At 35.9% G+C, this 18,241-nt stretch overlaps 2 protein-coding genes across 2 annotated transcripts in view; one reads left to right on the top strand and one right to left on the bottom strand.

The window, feature by feature from the left end:
- Positions 1–1,298: 1,298 nt before the first annotated feature.
- LOC106164543 (uncharacterized) lies at positions 1,299–11,864 on the bottom strand. The gene is made up of 4 exons (XM_013542487.2): positions 10,370–11,864; positions 5,418–5,619; positions 4,811–5,029; positions 1,299–4,487 (listed from the first exon to the last, which is right to left on the bottom strand). The coding sequence occupies exons 1-4, from the start codon at positions 11,630–11,632 to the stop codon at positions 3,865–3,867; spliced, it is 2,307 nt and encodes a 768-aa protein (XP_013397941.2). The 5' UTR covers positions 11,633–11,864; the 3' UTR covers positions 1,299–3,864.
- A 257-nt stretch (positions 11,865–12,121) lies between these two features.
- LOC106164557 (prolyl endopeptidase) overlaps positions 12,122–18,241 on the top strand; it is a 14,608-nt gene continuing 8,488 nt past the window's right edge. Inside the window, exons 1-7 of the mRNA XM_087019031.1 lie at positions 12,122–12,312; positions 13,300–13,427; positions 13,788–13,883; positions 14,205–14,373; positions 14,920–15,021; positions 17,178–17,320; positions 17,757–17,872. Of these exons, the coding sequence (XP_086875157.1) occupies positions 12,154–12,312; positions 13,300–13,427; positions 13,788–13,883; positions 14,205–14,373; positions 14,920–15,021; positions 17,178–17,320; positions 17,757–17,872 (913 nt within the window). The 5' untranslated portion in view covers positions 12,122–12,153. The remainder of the gene's footprint in view (positions 12,313–13,299; positions 13,428–13,787; positions 13,884–14,204; positions 14,374–14,919; positions 15,022–17,177; positions 17,321–17,756; positions 17,873–18,241) is intronic.

The raw sequence follows: 18,241 nt of genomic DNA, 5'->3' as shown, positions 1-18,241 counted from the left end.
AAATAACAATCGTTAACCCCAGGAATGTTAGTTTAGTAAAAGTTTTTCTTAGGAAAAAAATAATTTTTATTATTAGCTTGGGAATTTCGATCGTGATGATAAAATTAGACATTTGTAACTCAAAAACGATTTTAAGGTTATTAATATCCAAAAGAATTTGGCCTTCGTGATAAAAATTAAATGTGCGCAAAAATCCACAACGCTTAATTGTTTTGCTTCATAAAGGTTGCATTGCATGCGTTTATGTACGACTTCGTGGTTTATCAAGTGACTCACGTCACGTGCAGAAACACGTGTCCATGGGAGTTAATACTGGTGCCACATTGACGTGCATTGCCTCACACTAGCAATTTCCGTAGTTAAACCTTATAAATTCAAAGGGCAACTATATGATATTTCCAGTATTATGTTATTATCATCTTTAGATTGGGGGGGGGGGGGGTTCTAAACAGTACCAAACAGCCCTTCAGCGGTTCCCGAACCTCAAGCCAAGTGGGGGTCTGCTTCGCATCCCTGGACCCTCCCCCCCCATATCCATGTAAATCCGCCTATAGAGAAGAGGCAGGCGTAATTCACACGCAAACACGGGGATGTGTTACTCTTTGGCTACAGGCTGCGCTACTACTAGTCTGTTGCGGAATTATTGTATCTTCCTCGACTGCTGCTGAGCAACCGTGTAAGGGGAGGGGTAACTGGGCCCAGTTTCATCAACACTGGGTGGCGCTATCCTATGGATAACACTATCCACTGTATAAAATTGTTATCCTATGGACAGTTGTCCTGCAGCAACCAACCATTTTAACCATTGGATAGCAACATCAGAAACAAAAATATTTGTCCAGCATTTTGGAAACATTACTTTTCCCACAGGATATCTGCCCAGAGGATAAAAAAATTATCCAATGGATAGCGCTGTCCAGTGTTGAAGAAACTGGACCCAGACGGGCAGATTGGATGTTTTCCAACAGGGGCTGGTATTGTATTCTGTGTACTATTTTAGGGGTGAATTAAGTCTGTATATAAAGAGAAAAAGACAAGTGGCCTAGTTGGATACTTAAAACAATAACAGACAGGGGCAATAAAATAGCAGTTTTCAGTCTGAAGTCGCTCTTTAAATTTCCATTTATTTGTGATGAAAAGCCACGTTCCACGTTGGTTCCGCCCATCATCGGCTACTACGGTTCCACTCATTCGTTTTTTTACGATCACCGAATTAATAATTTCATTTATAAAAAATGAATTAAATACATGTATTTGGAAGCAGGATGGTTGCTAAAATGAGGACATCAATGACAGTATAACAACAAAACATTTCCAGTTTATTTTCTCTACATAAAAGATAATCTGGAATCATCACGTGGTTTGGTCACATGACTACACCTCTGATGATCACGTCTTAACACTTGTCATTATCTGATTTGTATACAACGAGAAGTAATTAGATCTAATTACTTACCTGATTTTGAACGAAGATTCTGCTTCACAAATAAAGCAACTTGGATAAATAATGTCAACTTTCTTGAATAACTGAAGGCTAGTTATACTTGCGTACATAGCAGTCAAGTAGCTTATTATATGCTGCACAAAATATAATCATAATTTCTGTGTTATGTTTGTAAAACAACCAGGACCATCAATTAATATTTTTTAGATACTGTTATAAGTCCTCTTATTTGTAAACTCACTGTTGGAAGGATTCAGTTACATATCAATATTTTTAAAGAAAAACAACTAATTATGTTCGCTACATAATTCATGCATGTAGCTAGTGCTTGACGTCACAGAAACTAAACAAAGAATGTCTAACTGCATTAGTTTGAGCAGGATTGCATTGTTTTATACTCAAAGGTTCCTATACATCATGAAAATACACAGGATAATTTCCACCAAAAACAATTAAAACAGCAACACACTCACATATATATTTATATATTGCACAATTCAACAATCATATTATTCGGTACCGTCTAACTGCACTAGCTGTAAAAAAATAGGTTGTAACTTCTACAACAGCTATAAGGGACCTCTGACAGAGAGTATCCACTTCATTAGTTTACAGTCACCATGCATTAACACACCTGTGCCCGAGTGGACCTTGGTCTGCAAAATGTTAGATCATTTGCAAAATGCCAGAAGAAGAAAATGAATTCCACAACCTGCATGCCTGCTTATGTGGTTCCACTGTAGTTGACAAGTGCATAAAAATCAACAGCAACAAATACAATAATTTTCCAAATTACAGAATCTGTACATTTTGTGCTAATGGAACTATTCCTGCCTTTAACATATCCACCACATACAGCAGACTGTAGAAATCTTTAGGATTGGAAAACACGAGTTCATTAAGTTTCAGCTGATGAAAAAAAAAAAAAAAAGATATCAATTATAAAGTGCAAAATTATATGGAGTCTGCCACATGTAATTCCATGGTTTCAGGACTGGAATTTTAATAAACTGACAAAAATTGTTGCTGGTACCAGATTTTTTATGCAAAAATCCCTTGAACAGGCTTTCAAACCAAGTGAAATGTACACACAGACTTTACTGGTGCAAATACATGCAGTTGACCTTCCACAATGCTGGATGTTCATGTCACACAAGACAATCTCTATTTAGTAACACAAGATGAGCCAAACTCCAGGGCTACATAAATGTTCACATCTATTAGCACAGAAAAAGACAATTGTAAACTCAGTATGAATGCTTGCCTACATAGCAGGAGTGTTCAGTTTATAAAGGTGCGACAGCCCAGCCTTTTATGACCATAGTATGGCATAAACACAATATTTATAACCTTAGGCATAAATATAATTTCTACCCTCAGGCATTAAAACATTTCATACCCTTAAACAAAAATATATAATTCAAATCCTCAAGCATGAACGCTATTTATACCTGAAGTCATGTTCTATAATTACTCTAAAGAGAGCAAATTAAAACACCTTCACGACTGCAATGTGAAACGAACAATCATAAGTAATATTTATTTTATATTATACTGTAACTCGCATGTAGTCATTTTTATCTGTAATGCAGCAAGGCTTTTTTCTAAAAGTTATCATAAAGATAATCTATCATAAAGAATATCAGAAATTATTTTCCATCACCAGAGAATGTCACATTTTTAAAGCATGTAGAAATCCAATTTTAGAAAGTGGAAAGAAAGGAGGAATATCACATGGCTTATGGCTTGTATCATAGAAGTTTCTTTATTTGTTTTGACTTGTTTGAAAATATTTTGAAGTGTTGAATAACTTGTTTAATTGCATTTGAATCAATATTCTTTGTTCCATGTAAAGAAGTGAAAACATGATCAATCATTTTCTAAAATGAACACGATAGCCTGTCACCTTTTTCACCTGGGTGTTAAATGGACAATGGGCATTCCTGACCTTGAGGGGCAAAAGAATGGCAATCACACCTTTAAGTGAGAACATGGCAATTCTAGGCCTTAATTAGCAGGCTAATTTTCTATAATTAATATCACACACAGGTAATGAGAAAATACACTGATAATCATCATAAAATATATAACCGTTTTAGCTACATATTTTCTTTTTGCTTTTTAGACAATTGTGATAGAATTGGCTGATATATTGTGGTTGAAAAATATCTTAGTTACAGTAATTAACTGTATACATCAAACACTCCTTTTTCAAGTATTCCTTATTTTCATGATTTACTATCTTTAGTTACTCCAAAAAAGCACTTCCGTCATTAACACAACTTCATTTTACAATAAGAATTACTTTTCACAAAACCTTGTTTTGTTGGATTGGTTTGAATACAGCGGGTAATTACTGTACACATCTGAGACTGCATTCATGTCTAGCTTGAGCCCAATCTTCCTAGATGTTTTTATGTTCACAATTTTGTGATAAAAATAACTTCTCCAGTTTCTTTGTCTTCTTCTATAGAAGTAGATCCCACAACACTAGGATGTGCTAGGTTTGGTTCCAGCCTTTCTTGAAATGAAAACTTCTGCCAAACTGGTTGCACTGGTGGCAAAGCTGTATCCTTTTCAGTTGTTATAGCAACATCTATTGGGTTTCTATGGTGATTTGAGATGCCAGGATTTGATGGCCCTGCTGCTTCCTGGGAATTGAGATCAACTTGATTGCAATTTTCACCCGCCTGTTCTCCTGGTACATGGCTTCCATCTGATGAAGAACTGGGCCCACTTGCATCTTGTTCTTCGCTCTTTTCTTGCGATTTTCCACGAGCTTGGCCAACTTTCAAAAAATACTTGGATATGTTAGGATCAATCATTGGCAGGCCAAGCAACTCACTCAAGACAATGTCATCATCTTCAAATTCAAAGTCTGATTCTTCTTCTTCATCATCCACGTTGTTCGAACCTGTGTTTGAAACGCTCGGTGGTTCAGAAGATTGTGCTGCGAGGTGATTGATGTCTACTGGGATTTCCAGAATAGGCCAACAGAAATCGCTCACTATGGGAGCTCTTGGCTCAAGGCTACGCTTGCGCACTGAAAGAAACAAAAGAAACACGGTTAATATGACAACAACCCAGTTTTGTTCGCTATGAAGCTTGTTTCATGTTTTTTTTAATTGCAACAAAAAATGAGAACACTGAAACTGACTGTTTGATTTTGTAATATACTAAATATCAAAATCCATCCACATTTATATATCTAATGCGAGTATTTTTGTCACTTGGTCCAAAATTTACCCCTGCATAATAGACTTTTTCCAGCTTTAAGGCACTTCTTTGGAACCCCCAACCAAAAATAAACTTAATAAATAAATAAATAAATAAATAAATAAATAAATAAATAAAAATTATACCCACATTCCACATTCCTCTTGTACTCATCTCTCATTTGCTGCATTCTTCTTTTGATCTCCTCCTGTCTCCTTCGCTGCCTTTTCAACATTTTCTTGTGACTTATAAACTTGTGGAGCTTATAACTGGCATAGAAGGGGAGAGCAATGGCGCCTATACCCAGCAGAACTCCGCCGGCACCAATGGCCAAGCCAGCCAATAGAGGCGCTGCTAACAGTTTGCCACCTGTAACAGAAATTAAATCAAAATTCAGTTGAGAAGAGCTTCTATCTGTTTGCCAGCTGCTATAATAATAATAATAATAATATTAATAATAATAATAATAATCATGTATTCCTCTATTACACACTGAATTGGATCATGCAGTAGGCTTTTTAGTAGTTACTTAAAGCACTTGGGTCAAGTGAGGAAAACCTTATGGTCCACATTGTGTTCATGTTGATTAGCAAGGGGGATGCCAGTGCCAGACAATTAGGCTGATTACATTGACTGTGCTTTACCTAGAAGCCCTGCTGAGACAGAATGATCCTGCTACTAATATCACTTCTATTCTGAAGAGAGAGAGAGAGAGAGAAAGAGAGAGTGAGAGAGAGAGAGAGAGCAGAAATATTACCAAAAATGGACCCTCTAATCAGCCTCCTCTGCACTGGTTTCTCAGGCAGGTACTTGTACTTGCAGCCAAATATACTGAGGCGGTTGTAATGGTTGCCAATAAATTTCAGCTCTCGGAATCTTTCTCCACAGCGGTAACAGAACTCTGTCTTGCAGCCAGAACAGGTCATGTGATCACATCCCGTTGTACGTTGGATGAAAATCTGAAATAGAGAGAGAAAAGTCTTACATGTGTAACTGATAGCCAAAATAGATTTTAAATCAATATAATACAAAAACATATAATATGCAGATAACACAGGTTAAACCAACTCCACTGTTGACATGATTCTGGCACATAAAAAAAAAAAAAAAAAAAATGAAAAATTTTCTAGGGTCCTCGCCACTTAGTTTTTGCCAACCATCATAAACTATTTTCACACTTAAAAGAGAGAGAGAGAGAGAGAGAGAGAGAGAGAGAGAGAGAGATATTTGGGGCCCAATTTTTGCTATCACCATGAATAAGCCAAGTGAACAGATATGGTTATATATAAATTCTTTGCTTTGCATACAACTGCCATTTTTTAGCAGGGGTTATTGTGATAGTTCCTTTATTTCAAAAGGATGGCGCATGCCTTTTACATTAGTACAAGCTATATAACAAAATAATAGGAACATTTATGACCATAAAAACTGCATACTGTACTCAACCCCCCATTGCAGACAGGTCGCATACCAAGAAATCCCATAATCATTTTTTTCTTTCCAGAAGTCAGTATTCTGATGATGCAAGTCACTGAATTGTCAATATTTATTGGTACTTATTCTCTAATTTTGAACAAAATCCATAAATCATATAATTTCTTTTTTTTTTTAATGTTAATTATTTAATTTACCTAAAATGTGTGTTAGAAAAATAATGAGGTGGGTCAATATCAATTGAAAAAGATTGTTTTTTTTTATATGTGAGTAGTTTTAAAAACCATAATGATATCCTGTAATTCTGATAATGTTTGGAAGAAAAGTATGGTGTTCAAAATTTGTGATAAATTACCATAAAACTGCAGCCTGAGTCACATCTCTTAATCTTACAGCCTGTATTGGAAGAGTCACAAATTCTATCGTTGTGCTTTTATGGCAGTCTATTGTCAAATACTGTGTCATATCCTTGTACTTTGGTCTTAAATCACTCGAACTATTCCTTTGTGTGTTCAGTACCAGTATGTTTTACATTTTTATGCTTTTCATGGTGTATTCAATTTGCCTCTACTCATGTTTTTTTTTTTCTAGTTATGTATGTATTCACTGAGAATATTCAAATGAATGAATTGTATTGTGAATCCAGATCGCTTTGTAATGACAATAAGAAAATTTCCTGTCTAAATTAAATCTGGTGTGAATAGAGCTGCATTGTGAATCAAGCCCTTCTTTACCTGGGTGTTTTCTGTGGACTAAAAATGTATGCACTTGACTTTTTCCATGCCTAAGTCTCACAAAATTGTCCCTTAAAGATTTGATACATTCGGGTTTGATACATTATAACTGAAGGCCTATATTTGGGTAGTTTCCCCTTTCTTTTATATGAAATAACTATCACAATAAAAATAAATACCTACTGGGTAAGAACTCCCTTTTGGTTTTATTTACCACCACAGGTGCCTCTCCCTACACACAGCATTTACTAGTATATCATTAATTTTGCCGTTTTGTAAATCTGTCTTATAAGACAGTGATCACTCCGCGATATATATCTCTGTAACTAAGAAAGATATCAAAAAAAAAAAAAAAAAAAAAAATGGCTTGATGGTGATGACTAGGAAGTGTCATTGTATGGTTTGACACAGTTGTACATAGTTATTTTGAATGGAGCCATAAGTTTTTTGTTTAGGAGTATCTATTTACACATCATCTATTATTATGAGTATCTATTTAAAAAAAAGCATTACTTCTCCTCTTTACTGATAAAACCCTTTCAAGATTTGTAGTACTAGTACTTACTTGTACTAGTATTGTTGTGATTAAATAAGCCTTAAAAACAGAGTTAACAGCCATTCAGGTACTGTAAGGGAGATCTGCCAGAAATCAATAAATACAGTTTTCACCCACCAAAAAGCTGCTGTAACATCATCAGCTTGAATAAACACATTCACCACACTGTATTTTTCAACGTGACAACATTGTCACGTAACATGACAAGGTTTATTTTGGCATGATCTTAGCGAATAAGATAAAAAAAATTCTAACATGCTGAACCTCTCTCAGCACAAGCAATAACAAGTACTAGTACTAGTATAAGTCAAAGCTCTATCAATGGCAAGCACTCTCAATGGCAAGAGAGAGAGAGAGAGAGAGAGACTAGTATGTGTGTTTGTCAGACAGAGAAAGAAAGAGCATGTTTGTGTACGTATACATGTGTGTGTGTGTGTGTATTCCAACCTGAGAGAATGCTCACACAGGGGAAAACTCTGACAGAAAACGGAATAATTTCAGACAGAAAACAGACTAATTTTAGACAGAAACAGACCAATTAACACCACTAATTAACAAGGGACCCTTTTTAATCCTGTATGTTAAATCCCCAAATGAACTGCATGGGGCCTGTTCCGGGACGTCTTCATTAGTTAACTATTATATTTATAAAATAACATCTGCCATGTCCTGAGTTTACCTGCAATGAGTGCATATTGAAATGGCAGACTAACAAACAGACCTGGACGACAAGTCCTCCAGGAATGAAGACTTCTTGGAATGATTAAACTCAGGGCCCCTGTTACATCAAATTATGAAGCTTTCTAGTGTAAAATTGCACTGTCCTAGTACAGTAAGTGCGATGTCAGGTGATAAGTGCACTCTATAGAATCTCATTAGGATGTAGACTCCTGTTATTGCATGAAATATCCCTATGTGTACATGTCCCTGGATCTAAGTTACAAATGAGATATTGTATGTTTATTGTATTTTATGGTACTTCATTCATTTCAATATTCTCTCCTTCCTTATCTTTTTTTTTTCAGATAAATTTTAAAAAAAATCCTACGTAGGTGCTACTCAAAGAAAACCAAAGTTTTGAGAAGATTTTATTATCTTTTTTTTTCAGGTGTTACATAAACGTAAAATATTTGGAAAATTACCTTTTCAAATCTGTTCAAATTAACTCGAGTTTTCAACACAATTTCAACAATATATATTTTCATTATATATCAATATTTTCAATTTATAATAAACATTAGTTTCAGGACTTCAGAATGCATAAATCACAATTTTAAAAATCAAACTGATTCAAACTTTTTGAGAAAATACCATATTGTCCTTCTGCAGAAGAATACATGATCAACAAATTTCAAAACATGAGTACTGTACTATAAATAGGAGTGCGGAGATAGCAGAAATGATATCAAATTTCTCCAGTGTGACTTGACAATTGTACTAGTATCACAGTGACAGTTAATTTATCAGTCCTGCAAACCATGTGAGCAAAACAGATTGTATTTAATTAATCAATCACCAATCAGTTAATACCAACATATCATAAACTGAGTTCATCAGAAAGACACCAAAAAGATTCCTATGTCACCATGTTCAGAAACTCATTTAAATGTACAGACCTGATTAGAGCATACTTCACAAGAAGTCTTTAAAATTTCTGAGGCTTAGATGACTTAACTTGTATACTAGATCTGAACATCAGCTCTTACTCTGGACAAAAGTGTATTTATAACTGAAAATTGACTGCCAGTAAATGTGCTTCAAGGAAAAAACAACTGTTCATTTTAGCCAAAAATGGATTTTCCTCGGGGAAATGACAATTTTCAGTACAAACAATCCAAGTTAGTCCCTGTTTTTTTCTAAAAAGTTTGCTTTTTTTGTAATAATGTATAAGAGATTTTTACAGAGGGTAGCCATCTATCGAGGTCATGTGGTCCAGTAGCAAGTACAGATTCCAAAATAATGGCGATAACCTCTGTTTTGGAGGTCTTCCCCCCCCCCCCCAAACGCATAATGTTAATTGCAATTCGAGGTCTTGGGCACACCTGAGATCTTGAGGTTATCTGTTTTATTTTACTTCCTTATTTCCTTATGTCACAAGCAGTTTTACAAAAGGATTTGATCTAATATTTGTACGTTATATCAAATTACCGGTTGTTATAATGCCAAACTTGCTGGAAATGAAGAAATTGACACAATGGATACAAATTTTAAAGAGAATTCAGGTCGTTACCTTTTACCTTTAATGGATAATCAGAAAATTAAAGCTAAAAATAACACAATGGGTAATTCATGTGAAAAGATTAATTTGCCTTATTGTATATATATATATATATATATATATATATATATATATATATATATATATATATACACTTATTCATGAATACAAAATTCAGGTCTATACATGAGCAATTTCAAAGGGGTCTCTATTTTTTATTTTTGAAAAAGTTGACTTTTTTACCTACAACTGGTACAACTCTCGAAATGGCATGGAACCAATAACCAATATCAAATCCTGATTTAGAGCTGATCTTTTCTGATTAAAAGGGTAGTTCTTTCTTCACCCCCCCTCCCCAACAAGGTACAGACCTGAATTTTTGTCTAGATAACTTGCATACTGGATAATTTTTTGGATTTATTAATACCCCCCCCCCCCCCAAACATCCCATCATCTCCAGATAATATTCCATTTAAACCCACCTTGCAGCAGGGTCACCTTTCAGATACATGTGCAGGGATTTTATTGAATTCAATACTTGTTCCCCAGATTATACTCCAAATAATTCAAAACCCACTTTGCAGCTTGGTCACTCGACTGTGCAGGGATTTTTTTTTAGTCAACACCCCCCCCCCCCAACTTTCCCCGGATAATATTCCAAATAGTGCTGCTGGGGCACTTTTCAGGTACATATGCATGGATTTTTTTATTCATTCCCCCCCCCCCCCTCCTTTCCCCACCTAATACTCCAATAATTTTAATCTTACCTTACAGCTAGGACACCTCTTAGCATTGGGTTGACCATAATGGTACTCTTTGGCCCATTGTCGTAGCAGCTTGTCTCCTTTCTTAAACTGCTTGCACGTTACGCCTTCGTGCCATGGGGCCTGGCATGGAAAACACCACACTAGGTGGCACTCCGAACAGGTGACAGAGTACCCTGCTTTCATCGACTTGGACTGTGTCAAGTCTTCCTTTTTTAGAGTCATGATCTTGCTGCAGCGCGGGCAAGTTTTGACATGAGGCTCTTTGTTTGCATCGACGAGAAAGCGGTAGAATTTGTCTTTCATTTCAGGCTCTAACATGAAAATGATCTCATCTCTGTGGACATAGGCATCACAGCTCGGGTTGACGCAACCCAGTTTAACATTGGCCTGCTCCACTTGGGTTCTGAAATATTCTTTCAAACATTCATTGCAGACAGGCAGCTGACAGCAATGGCGGAGGTGAAGGTCGCGTGTGTCGAAGCACACCATACACTCGGTGGTCTGTAAGGGCCCCAGGGGAAAGGGGGGTTTGGCGGGGTGGTTTTCTCGCAGCCCCCACCCCATCTCTTCTGCCAAATCTTCCCTGGCCAATAACATCTGTAGCTGCTGGGCAGCTGCCTCAAGGTCAGGGATCAAAGTGTCGTCATCTTCGGGACTGTTGTCCCACCCGTCGCTGTCCCAGTCTGTGTCCCATGCCTCGGTGCTAGATATGCTCCCTTCTGGCTCATGGGGTACTTTTATGATACAACCAAACGGGCCCATACGCCTGAAAGATCCACAAGGGTTGGTCCTGAATGAACCACGTGGGTGAGTTAAAGTTTTGGAGTCAAAGCGTTCAATTTCTTCCATTAATTGCCTATGTAAGCCACCCAAAGCAGGTGGGCCATCTTGTTCAGAGGACGTGACGGTTGAATCAGTCACAGTGGCGTTCATTTCTGACACTGTGTTTACAAAACCTTGTGTTTTTGTCCGACTTGACTTTCTTACTTTGCCTCTCTTTTTCTTTCTTGGTGATGTGTTGCTTGCAGACTTGGCGAAATTCCCTTCTGATTTTCTGTTATTCGAACCAGGATGTATTTCATCTTTATCTGAATCTAAATTCTCTGTCACACTTAACCTGCTCGAAAATAAATCTGGCGACAAATGCCAGAAGGGAAAACTATCATAAGACGAATCCGCTGACGATGTCTCATATTTCAAATGACCTTCGGATAGCGAGTCAACAGCGTTAGTAACCTTCTTCATACAACTCGTGTCGGCCATGTTGTGATGTGAAAATTATTTGCAGATCGAAAGATCGATTCCCTTACTAGGTGCTACTGGCTCGAAGCTCCTTCATAATACTTCAAGAACGTCCTTTACTATTCGCAAGTCACCTGCAACGTACAAGTCATTGCAAAACGGAGGAATATCCTCTCCAATATATGTATTACGATCAATAAATTAAATGTCCACCTTTTATATACTCACTGTTTGTGTTCTATTTATAGAAACCTTACGTCCAGTGACGTCATCAAGTCCATTTTATGATTGGTTGGTTGTGATTTGGAATTCCCTCCTTGGTGAAAGGTCTGCATTTTTCAAGACTTTTGTAAATGATATGTTCCTAAAGTATGTAAACCTTTCTTGAAAATCCCGACATGGCAAATATAATGAATATGTAATGGATTGGGGATGATTATAGATAATATCTGGGGGATATGAGCAACACTGATGAGCATAATTCATTAATAGCGTCAGTCCCGTGGGACCTTTCCTGCTTCTGTCTGTTCGTCGTCCCCTGCATGATTCTCGATCGAAGAGGTTGCCGAAGAGTTCAGCATCTGTGCATTGTTTTCTTTTTGGTCTTTCTTCAGTTTTGCTTCGTTAGCATTCCGAATATGTTCCAGTACCCGAAAGCAAGAAGGGACGAGTCGAGCGTGGAGGATTACCATGGAACAAAGGTAGGGGCACTCACTTATTGGTATCCAATATAGACGATGGCAACGTAAAATTTGCTTATACACCGCCGCAAGGCCTCTTTCTCACGACTTTGTTTAAATCACCTGTAAGAGGGTGATATACCGAATTCGAGGCTATTGCGTGGACGATATTGATAGGCATTTGGCTGACGCACAGTCTTTATGACATTAAACAGCGTGGAGTTGTTTGTGCTGCAGTACATAAATAATGCTGATGTCAAACCCGTTGTTCATTTTCATCAATGATATCATATGACATTTCCATCGAAATATTTTGACTACTATCCGATGTGCTGGGAGATTGGCTAAACATGCAGGTTCATGCTGAATGAAACAACCGGCCACTTCACTGCAGAGTCTCAGAGCCGGAATGGAGAGGGGGGGGGGGGGGGGTAAACGAACCGCCCATCTTGCCCTGGCTATAGTAATAATAATAATATTAAATAAATTAGAAATAAAAAAAATGGGCAGAAAATCTTTGCATTTTTATCCATGATCAGAAAATTATGGTACAATACCTGATCAACATGTACATGCATGTTGCAGTCAAATGAAATCAAATGTTCTGCAAATTTCTGTACTCCAGTATGTATTCAGATAGAACTTCTCTGTTACATAGCTCAAATTAACCTGTTATTTGTTAGAATAAATTGAAAAGTGAGCACAGCTACAAGAATATTAGTACTATTAGCCTAGTTTTCTAGGAATAATCTAGCTGTTTTTAAATGTATTAGGTTAATTCCCATCCTCTACTGCTGAGTCTAGTTTTCTATGGAGAATATATTGTTTAATGTATTAAGTTAATTCCCAACCTGACTGCTGTAGTATAAGCCTAGTTTCCTATGAATAATCTTGTTTAATATAGTACAGTACGTTAATCTCAGACCCCAACTGCTGAGCCTTGTTTTCTATAGAGAATCTATTATTTAACGTCCCATGAAAATCTCTTATTATTATTTAATGCCGTAGGTTCCTGACCCCTATGGCTGGATGGAAGATCCTGATGCTGAAGAGACCAAGGAATTTGTAGATGCTCAGAATGCAGTCACGGAGCCCTTCTTGGACAAGTGTTCCATCAGGAAGAAGCTGAATGAGAGGTATGATAGAGGAATGAGAAAAAAATTGGGGGGCTGCTTGTGAGACGGGGTGGGTTTTGCTTATGAAAGAGAGCTCTGTTTAACCCACTGTGATAATAATTATTATGTTACTTTATTTATTGTAGTCCTTGTTAAAACAGACTGAATGAAAGGATAGGTAGCATTTCTCTTGATAAAATGTATTGATTACAGATTAAGATTTTTTTGATGCAAAATAATTTATTTTTATTAATTTTTTTTTCAAAGTTGTTATTTATTGTCTCATTTTACTTCATATGATCAAGTGAAGTTATTTGAACTTTTAAAGACTGGCATTATTTTTGTATTTCTGAGGATAGTCTCTGCTGTTTGTTTTTACAGAATAACAGAGATGTGGGACTACCCAAAGTATAGCTGTCCTTCCAAGAAAGGAGACCGCTATTTCTACTACTATAACACTGGCTTACAGAATCAGAGGTGAGTGTTCGTGTGTATGTGTGCATGTTTGTGTGTGTGTGCGCGCGTGCGAGTGTGTACGTGTTTACAAGTAGGTGTATGTGCATGTATGTGTGTAAATGACTGAAAAATAATACTAATTAAAACCACAAATGGAATATCAAAAGGACCAGATTATAAAAAGCCAGTTTAATAGCCCAGTCTAAAAGCTATAAAGGAGATGTGACAAGCCTGCACCTACAAATAATGGCAATAATAGATCAGTGCCAATGTTTAGCTTATCTGTCTATTTGTTTATTTGTTTATTCAGCATTCTAAAATTCATTTTGATCAAACTTTCAGTGTGTTTTACGTCCAAGAGTCCTTGGAAGCAGAAGCAAAAGTTTTTCTCGATCCTAATGCTTTGTCAGAAGATGGGACCCTTTCTATTAGAGGCACAGCCTTTTCAGAGAATGGGGAATATTTTGCCTATGGCCTAAGTAACAGTGGTTCTGATTGGATTACTATAAAGGTAAAGATTATAGCATGTGCTGCCATCTATCTGTTTGTCATTGGTTATGTTATTGTTGAGGTGATGAGACTAGGGTCTGGACAGTTGTAGCAAGAAATTATGCTCTAAATTAGCAACAACTACTTAATAATATTGTTTTCAGAGAAGACAATCTAAACTCTAAATTAAATAATGTGTTTGCCTTGTACACTTTGAAGATACATGTAGACCCCTTATAGAGTTACTTAATTTGATTGAATAAATCAATGCCATGGTGAAAAGGACACAACAGAAAATCTTAACTTTAAATTACTATGTATTTATCATTTGTTGAATAGACTAATTTCCATGTACTAGTAATGTTATTTATATAAACAATTAAGAAAAGTTTTGTTTTTAAGTAAAAAAAACAAACAAACACATTTTTATTGTATTATAAGAAATAAAAAGAATGAAAGAGAAGCAAAAAAATAAGAAACAGGACGTGTTGTTTAATACAAAACTATTTGTTACAGTACAGTGGTTTTGCTTTTCTTGGATACTTTATTTTGAAAATCCCCATTACAGTTCAAGGAGGTTGCCACTGGTAAAGATCTTCCAGACACTCTGGAAAAGGTGAAGTTTTCCAGCATGGCTTGGACTCATGATCATAAAGGCATGTTTTATAATGTGAGTAGAAAACCTTAGTACGCTGAGTTTCCAGAGCAGAGAAGGAATTGAGTTGAGGTTAAGGTAGGGGAGGGGTGGGGGTTGATGTTCTATTTATATTTTCCATCAATAAAGTTTTTAAATTATAAAAATGTGAGGAGGGATTTTGATGCCGTTACTTTTTTACAACTGAATTTTAACTGTTATAGGTTTAAAAATTAGAATTTTTTTATGTGTTTTTCTCAATTTAAGCTTCCTTCATGGATATCACCTTGATGTTGCCTTTCCCCTTATTTTCCAAAGTTACTTTTAGTTAGGTATTTTCACAAACAGGGACTTCTTAACATCTTTTTTCCTCATTTTTGCAAGTTAATTTTAGCTGCTTCCATAAATCTCACCTAGCTGTTTCCCTTCCCCTCATTTTCAAAGTTAATTTTAGCTGTTTTCATGAACATGACATTGTTGATTCATTATCTTTATATTTGCAAGCTCATTTTAGCTTTATTCACAGAAAGCACCTTGGTTTTAGCCACCTTCCAATTATATATATATATACTGTATCCTTCACTGTTGCTTTTGATATAACAAGCACATGGTAACATTGAGGAAAGCAGTAGGAAAATGAGACAATCAGTTTCCAGTTGTTCTATTGGTCTTATATTTGCTGTGGCTTAACATTAAAAATGTGTGTGTCTGTGTGTGTGTGACAATTACTAAGCTATAGCTGGGGTAGCGCTAACACTCGCCAGTTTAGCCAAATGCTAAAACTGACTTAAATTGGCTAAAGAAAAAGGCTTGATTTGACTAATTTTAGTCAAATTATAACCGTTTGGATAACAAGTTGATAAAAAAGTGATGGTTTGGCTAAGCGGAAAAAATTGCTAGCGCTACCCCAGTATAGTATACATACGTGAAGTTTTTAGAATTTTGCAATAAATCTTTTTAAAAAGAGGAACATTTGGGGATATAATTGCATATGATCAGTTTAAATTATATTTAGGGATGTTGCCTACCCCATGTTGAGACCCTGTACAGTGGTTTCCCTTTTCTTGGATACTTTACTTTGAAAATCCCCGTTTTAAACTCCTGAACTTACTATAATAATTAAGAGTTCCTTTTATTAACACATGCCATAACAAAAAGATATAATTCTGAAAAGTATTTCATGACAAAGGGAAAATTTCAGTTAATGCTATTAATCTATACTCATGGGTTGGGCAGCTTCTTGGTAGTCATTTCACTCAAAGGATATTATGGTGCCTTGTTATGCATGCAAATGATCGCAATTACAAGGAAATTATTAAGCTGATACTAACATTCAGTCAGATTTGATGAATTTTCAAAATTGGTAGGCTAAGACATTCATCTCATTAGTGGTATTAAGGTATTTTACTTTAAAAGCTAATGAAAAAGTGGAACTGTTAATAATTAAAACAGTTTTGTTATTATTGTTACAGTAGTTAAGGATGTCAGTTTAGGTGAAAATTGGATTTGAAACTGAAAAATTGAATTAAAAATTGTTGGTAAAAACAAAACTTGGGCAGTACCCAACTTAGGTTGTAACTAAGGTGAACTGAGAGTGGTATTCATTGTAAAGATATACAGTGTTTGTTGGATTTACATACTGTATATAGGAAAAAAAAAAGAAAGAATAAAAATAACATTAGAAATTTCCTCAGTTTTCCAGTTGATTTCAAGGTTTACCCTATTTAATTGTGTTGAAGAATTTGCAATCTATAAACCCTTTTTTGAGTCTTGAATTTTTTGAGTTCACTGTTTCAAATGAAATTACAAGGTTCTGTGTCATTACAAGAGTGGTTCAATTTAAACTTTAAAAACTCAAAAAGGTTTATGGATCATAATTCTCTATATAAGATTTTGGATATTAGCTTAGTATAGCTAGGTGATTAGATACAAAGTACATTTCCATTATAATTAATTTTTGCTACAGGAAGATCACTGAAAAAAAATACAATGTTTATATTCAGAGATACAAGGAACAGGAAGGCAAGTCTGATACAAAGAATTATATATATATAAGATTTTGGATTTGTTGCTTTGTATATCTAGGTGATTAAATACAAAGTACTCAAATTTCCATTAGGAAATTAAAATTACTAGTAATTTTTGCTATAGGAAGATCACTGAAAAAAAATTCCATGTTTTTTTTTATTCAGAGGTACAAGGAGCAGGAAGGCAAGTCTGATGGTACTGAGACAACCAGTAATGTCAACCAGAAGTTATACTACCACCGGTTGGGGACGTCACAGGTGGAGGATGTGCTCTGTGCTGAGTTTCCAGATCACCCAAAATGGATGATGTAAATATCAGTATTACTCAAAATAATAATAATAAAGAAAAGAATTCAAACTTTTGAATTCAAAGTTTGAGAATTGTAATCTGCCGATTTGCAGGCCTTTCGCAGCTTTTGTGCAGCCCTTTGAATGCATTAACAGAGATATAAGAAGATTAGGTAAAATGAAAAAAGAAAGTTAATATTGTTTAGTATCCTCAAAATGGTGCAATTATGGCAATTGTTCACATATTTCTGACAAAATTAGATAAGATGATGACGAGTTGTTCTTGATTCAGTCGTGCATTCAGGATTGGAAGGTCCATATATTATCTGAAATTCAAGAAAAGCTATTTATCGAGCTAAATGTAATTTGCTTTTTGTACCTTGATATAGGACATAAATGTTTTGAATTTATGTAACATCTGTTGATGTAAAAAGTATTGACATACATTGTTTACAGAGGAGCTGAGGTAACGGACTGTGGGCGTTATTTGGTGATGATGATCAGTGAAGGCTGCCACCCAGTCAACAGGCTGTACTATGTAGATCTACAGGCACTTCCAGATGGTATTAATGGTGAGTATATAGCTGTACTATGTAGATCTACAGGCCCTTCCAGATGGGTTTAATGGTGAGTATATAGCTGTACTATGTAGATCTACAGGCCCTTCCAGATGGGTTTAATGGTGAGTATATAACTGTACTATGTAGATCTACAGGCACTTCCAGGTGGCATTAGTGGTGAGTATATGGCTGACTGTACTGTGTAGATCTACAGGCATTTCCATGGGGCATTAATGGTGAGTATATGGCAGTACTATGTAGATCTACAGTCACTTCCAGGTGGTATTAATGGTTATTATATGGCTGTACTATGTAGATCTACAGGCATTTCCAGGTGGCATTAATGGTGAGTATAATGTAGGTCTACAGCCACTTCCAGAT

Source organism: Lingula anatina, chromosome 8, assembly GCF_051362555.1.
Source record: "Lingula anatina isolate TDL-2025a chromosome 8, LinAna3.0, whole genome shotgun sequence".
Taxonomy (NCBI): domain Eukaryota; kingdom Metazoa; phylum Brachiopoda; class Lingulata; order Lingulida; family Lingulidae; genus Lingula; species Lingula anatina.
The sequence above is the reverse complement of the archived record's forward strand: the minus strand, read 5'-3'. Positions and strand labels throughout refer to the sequence as shown.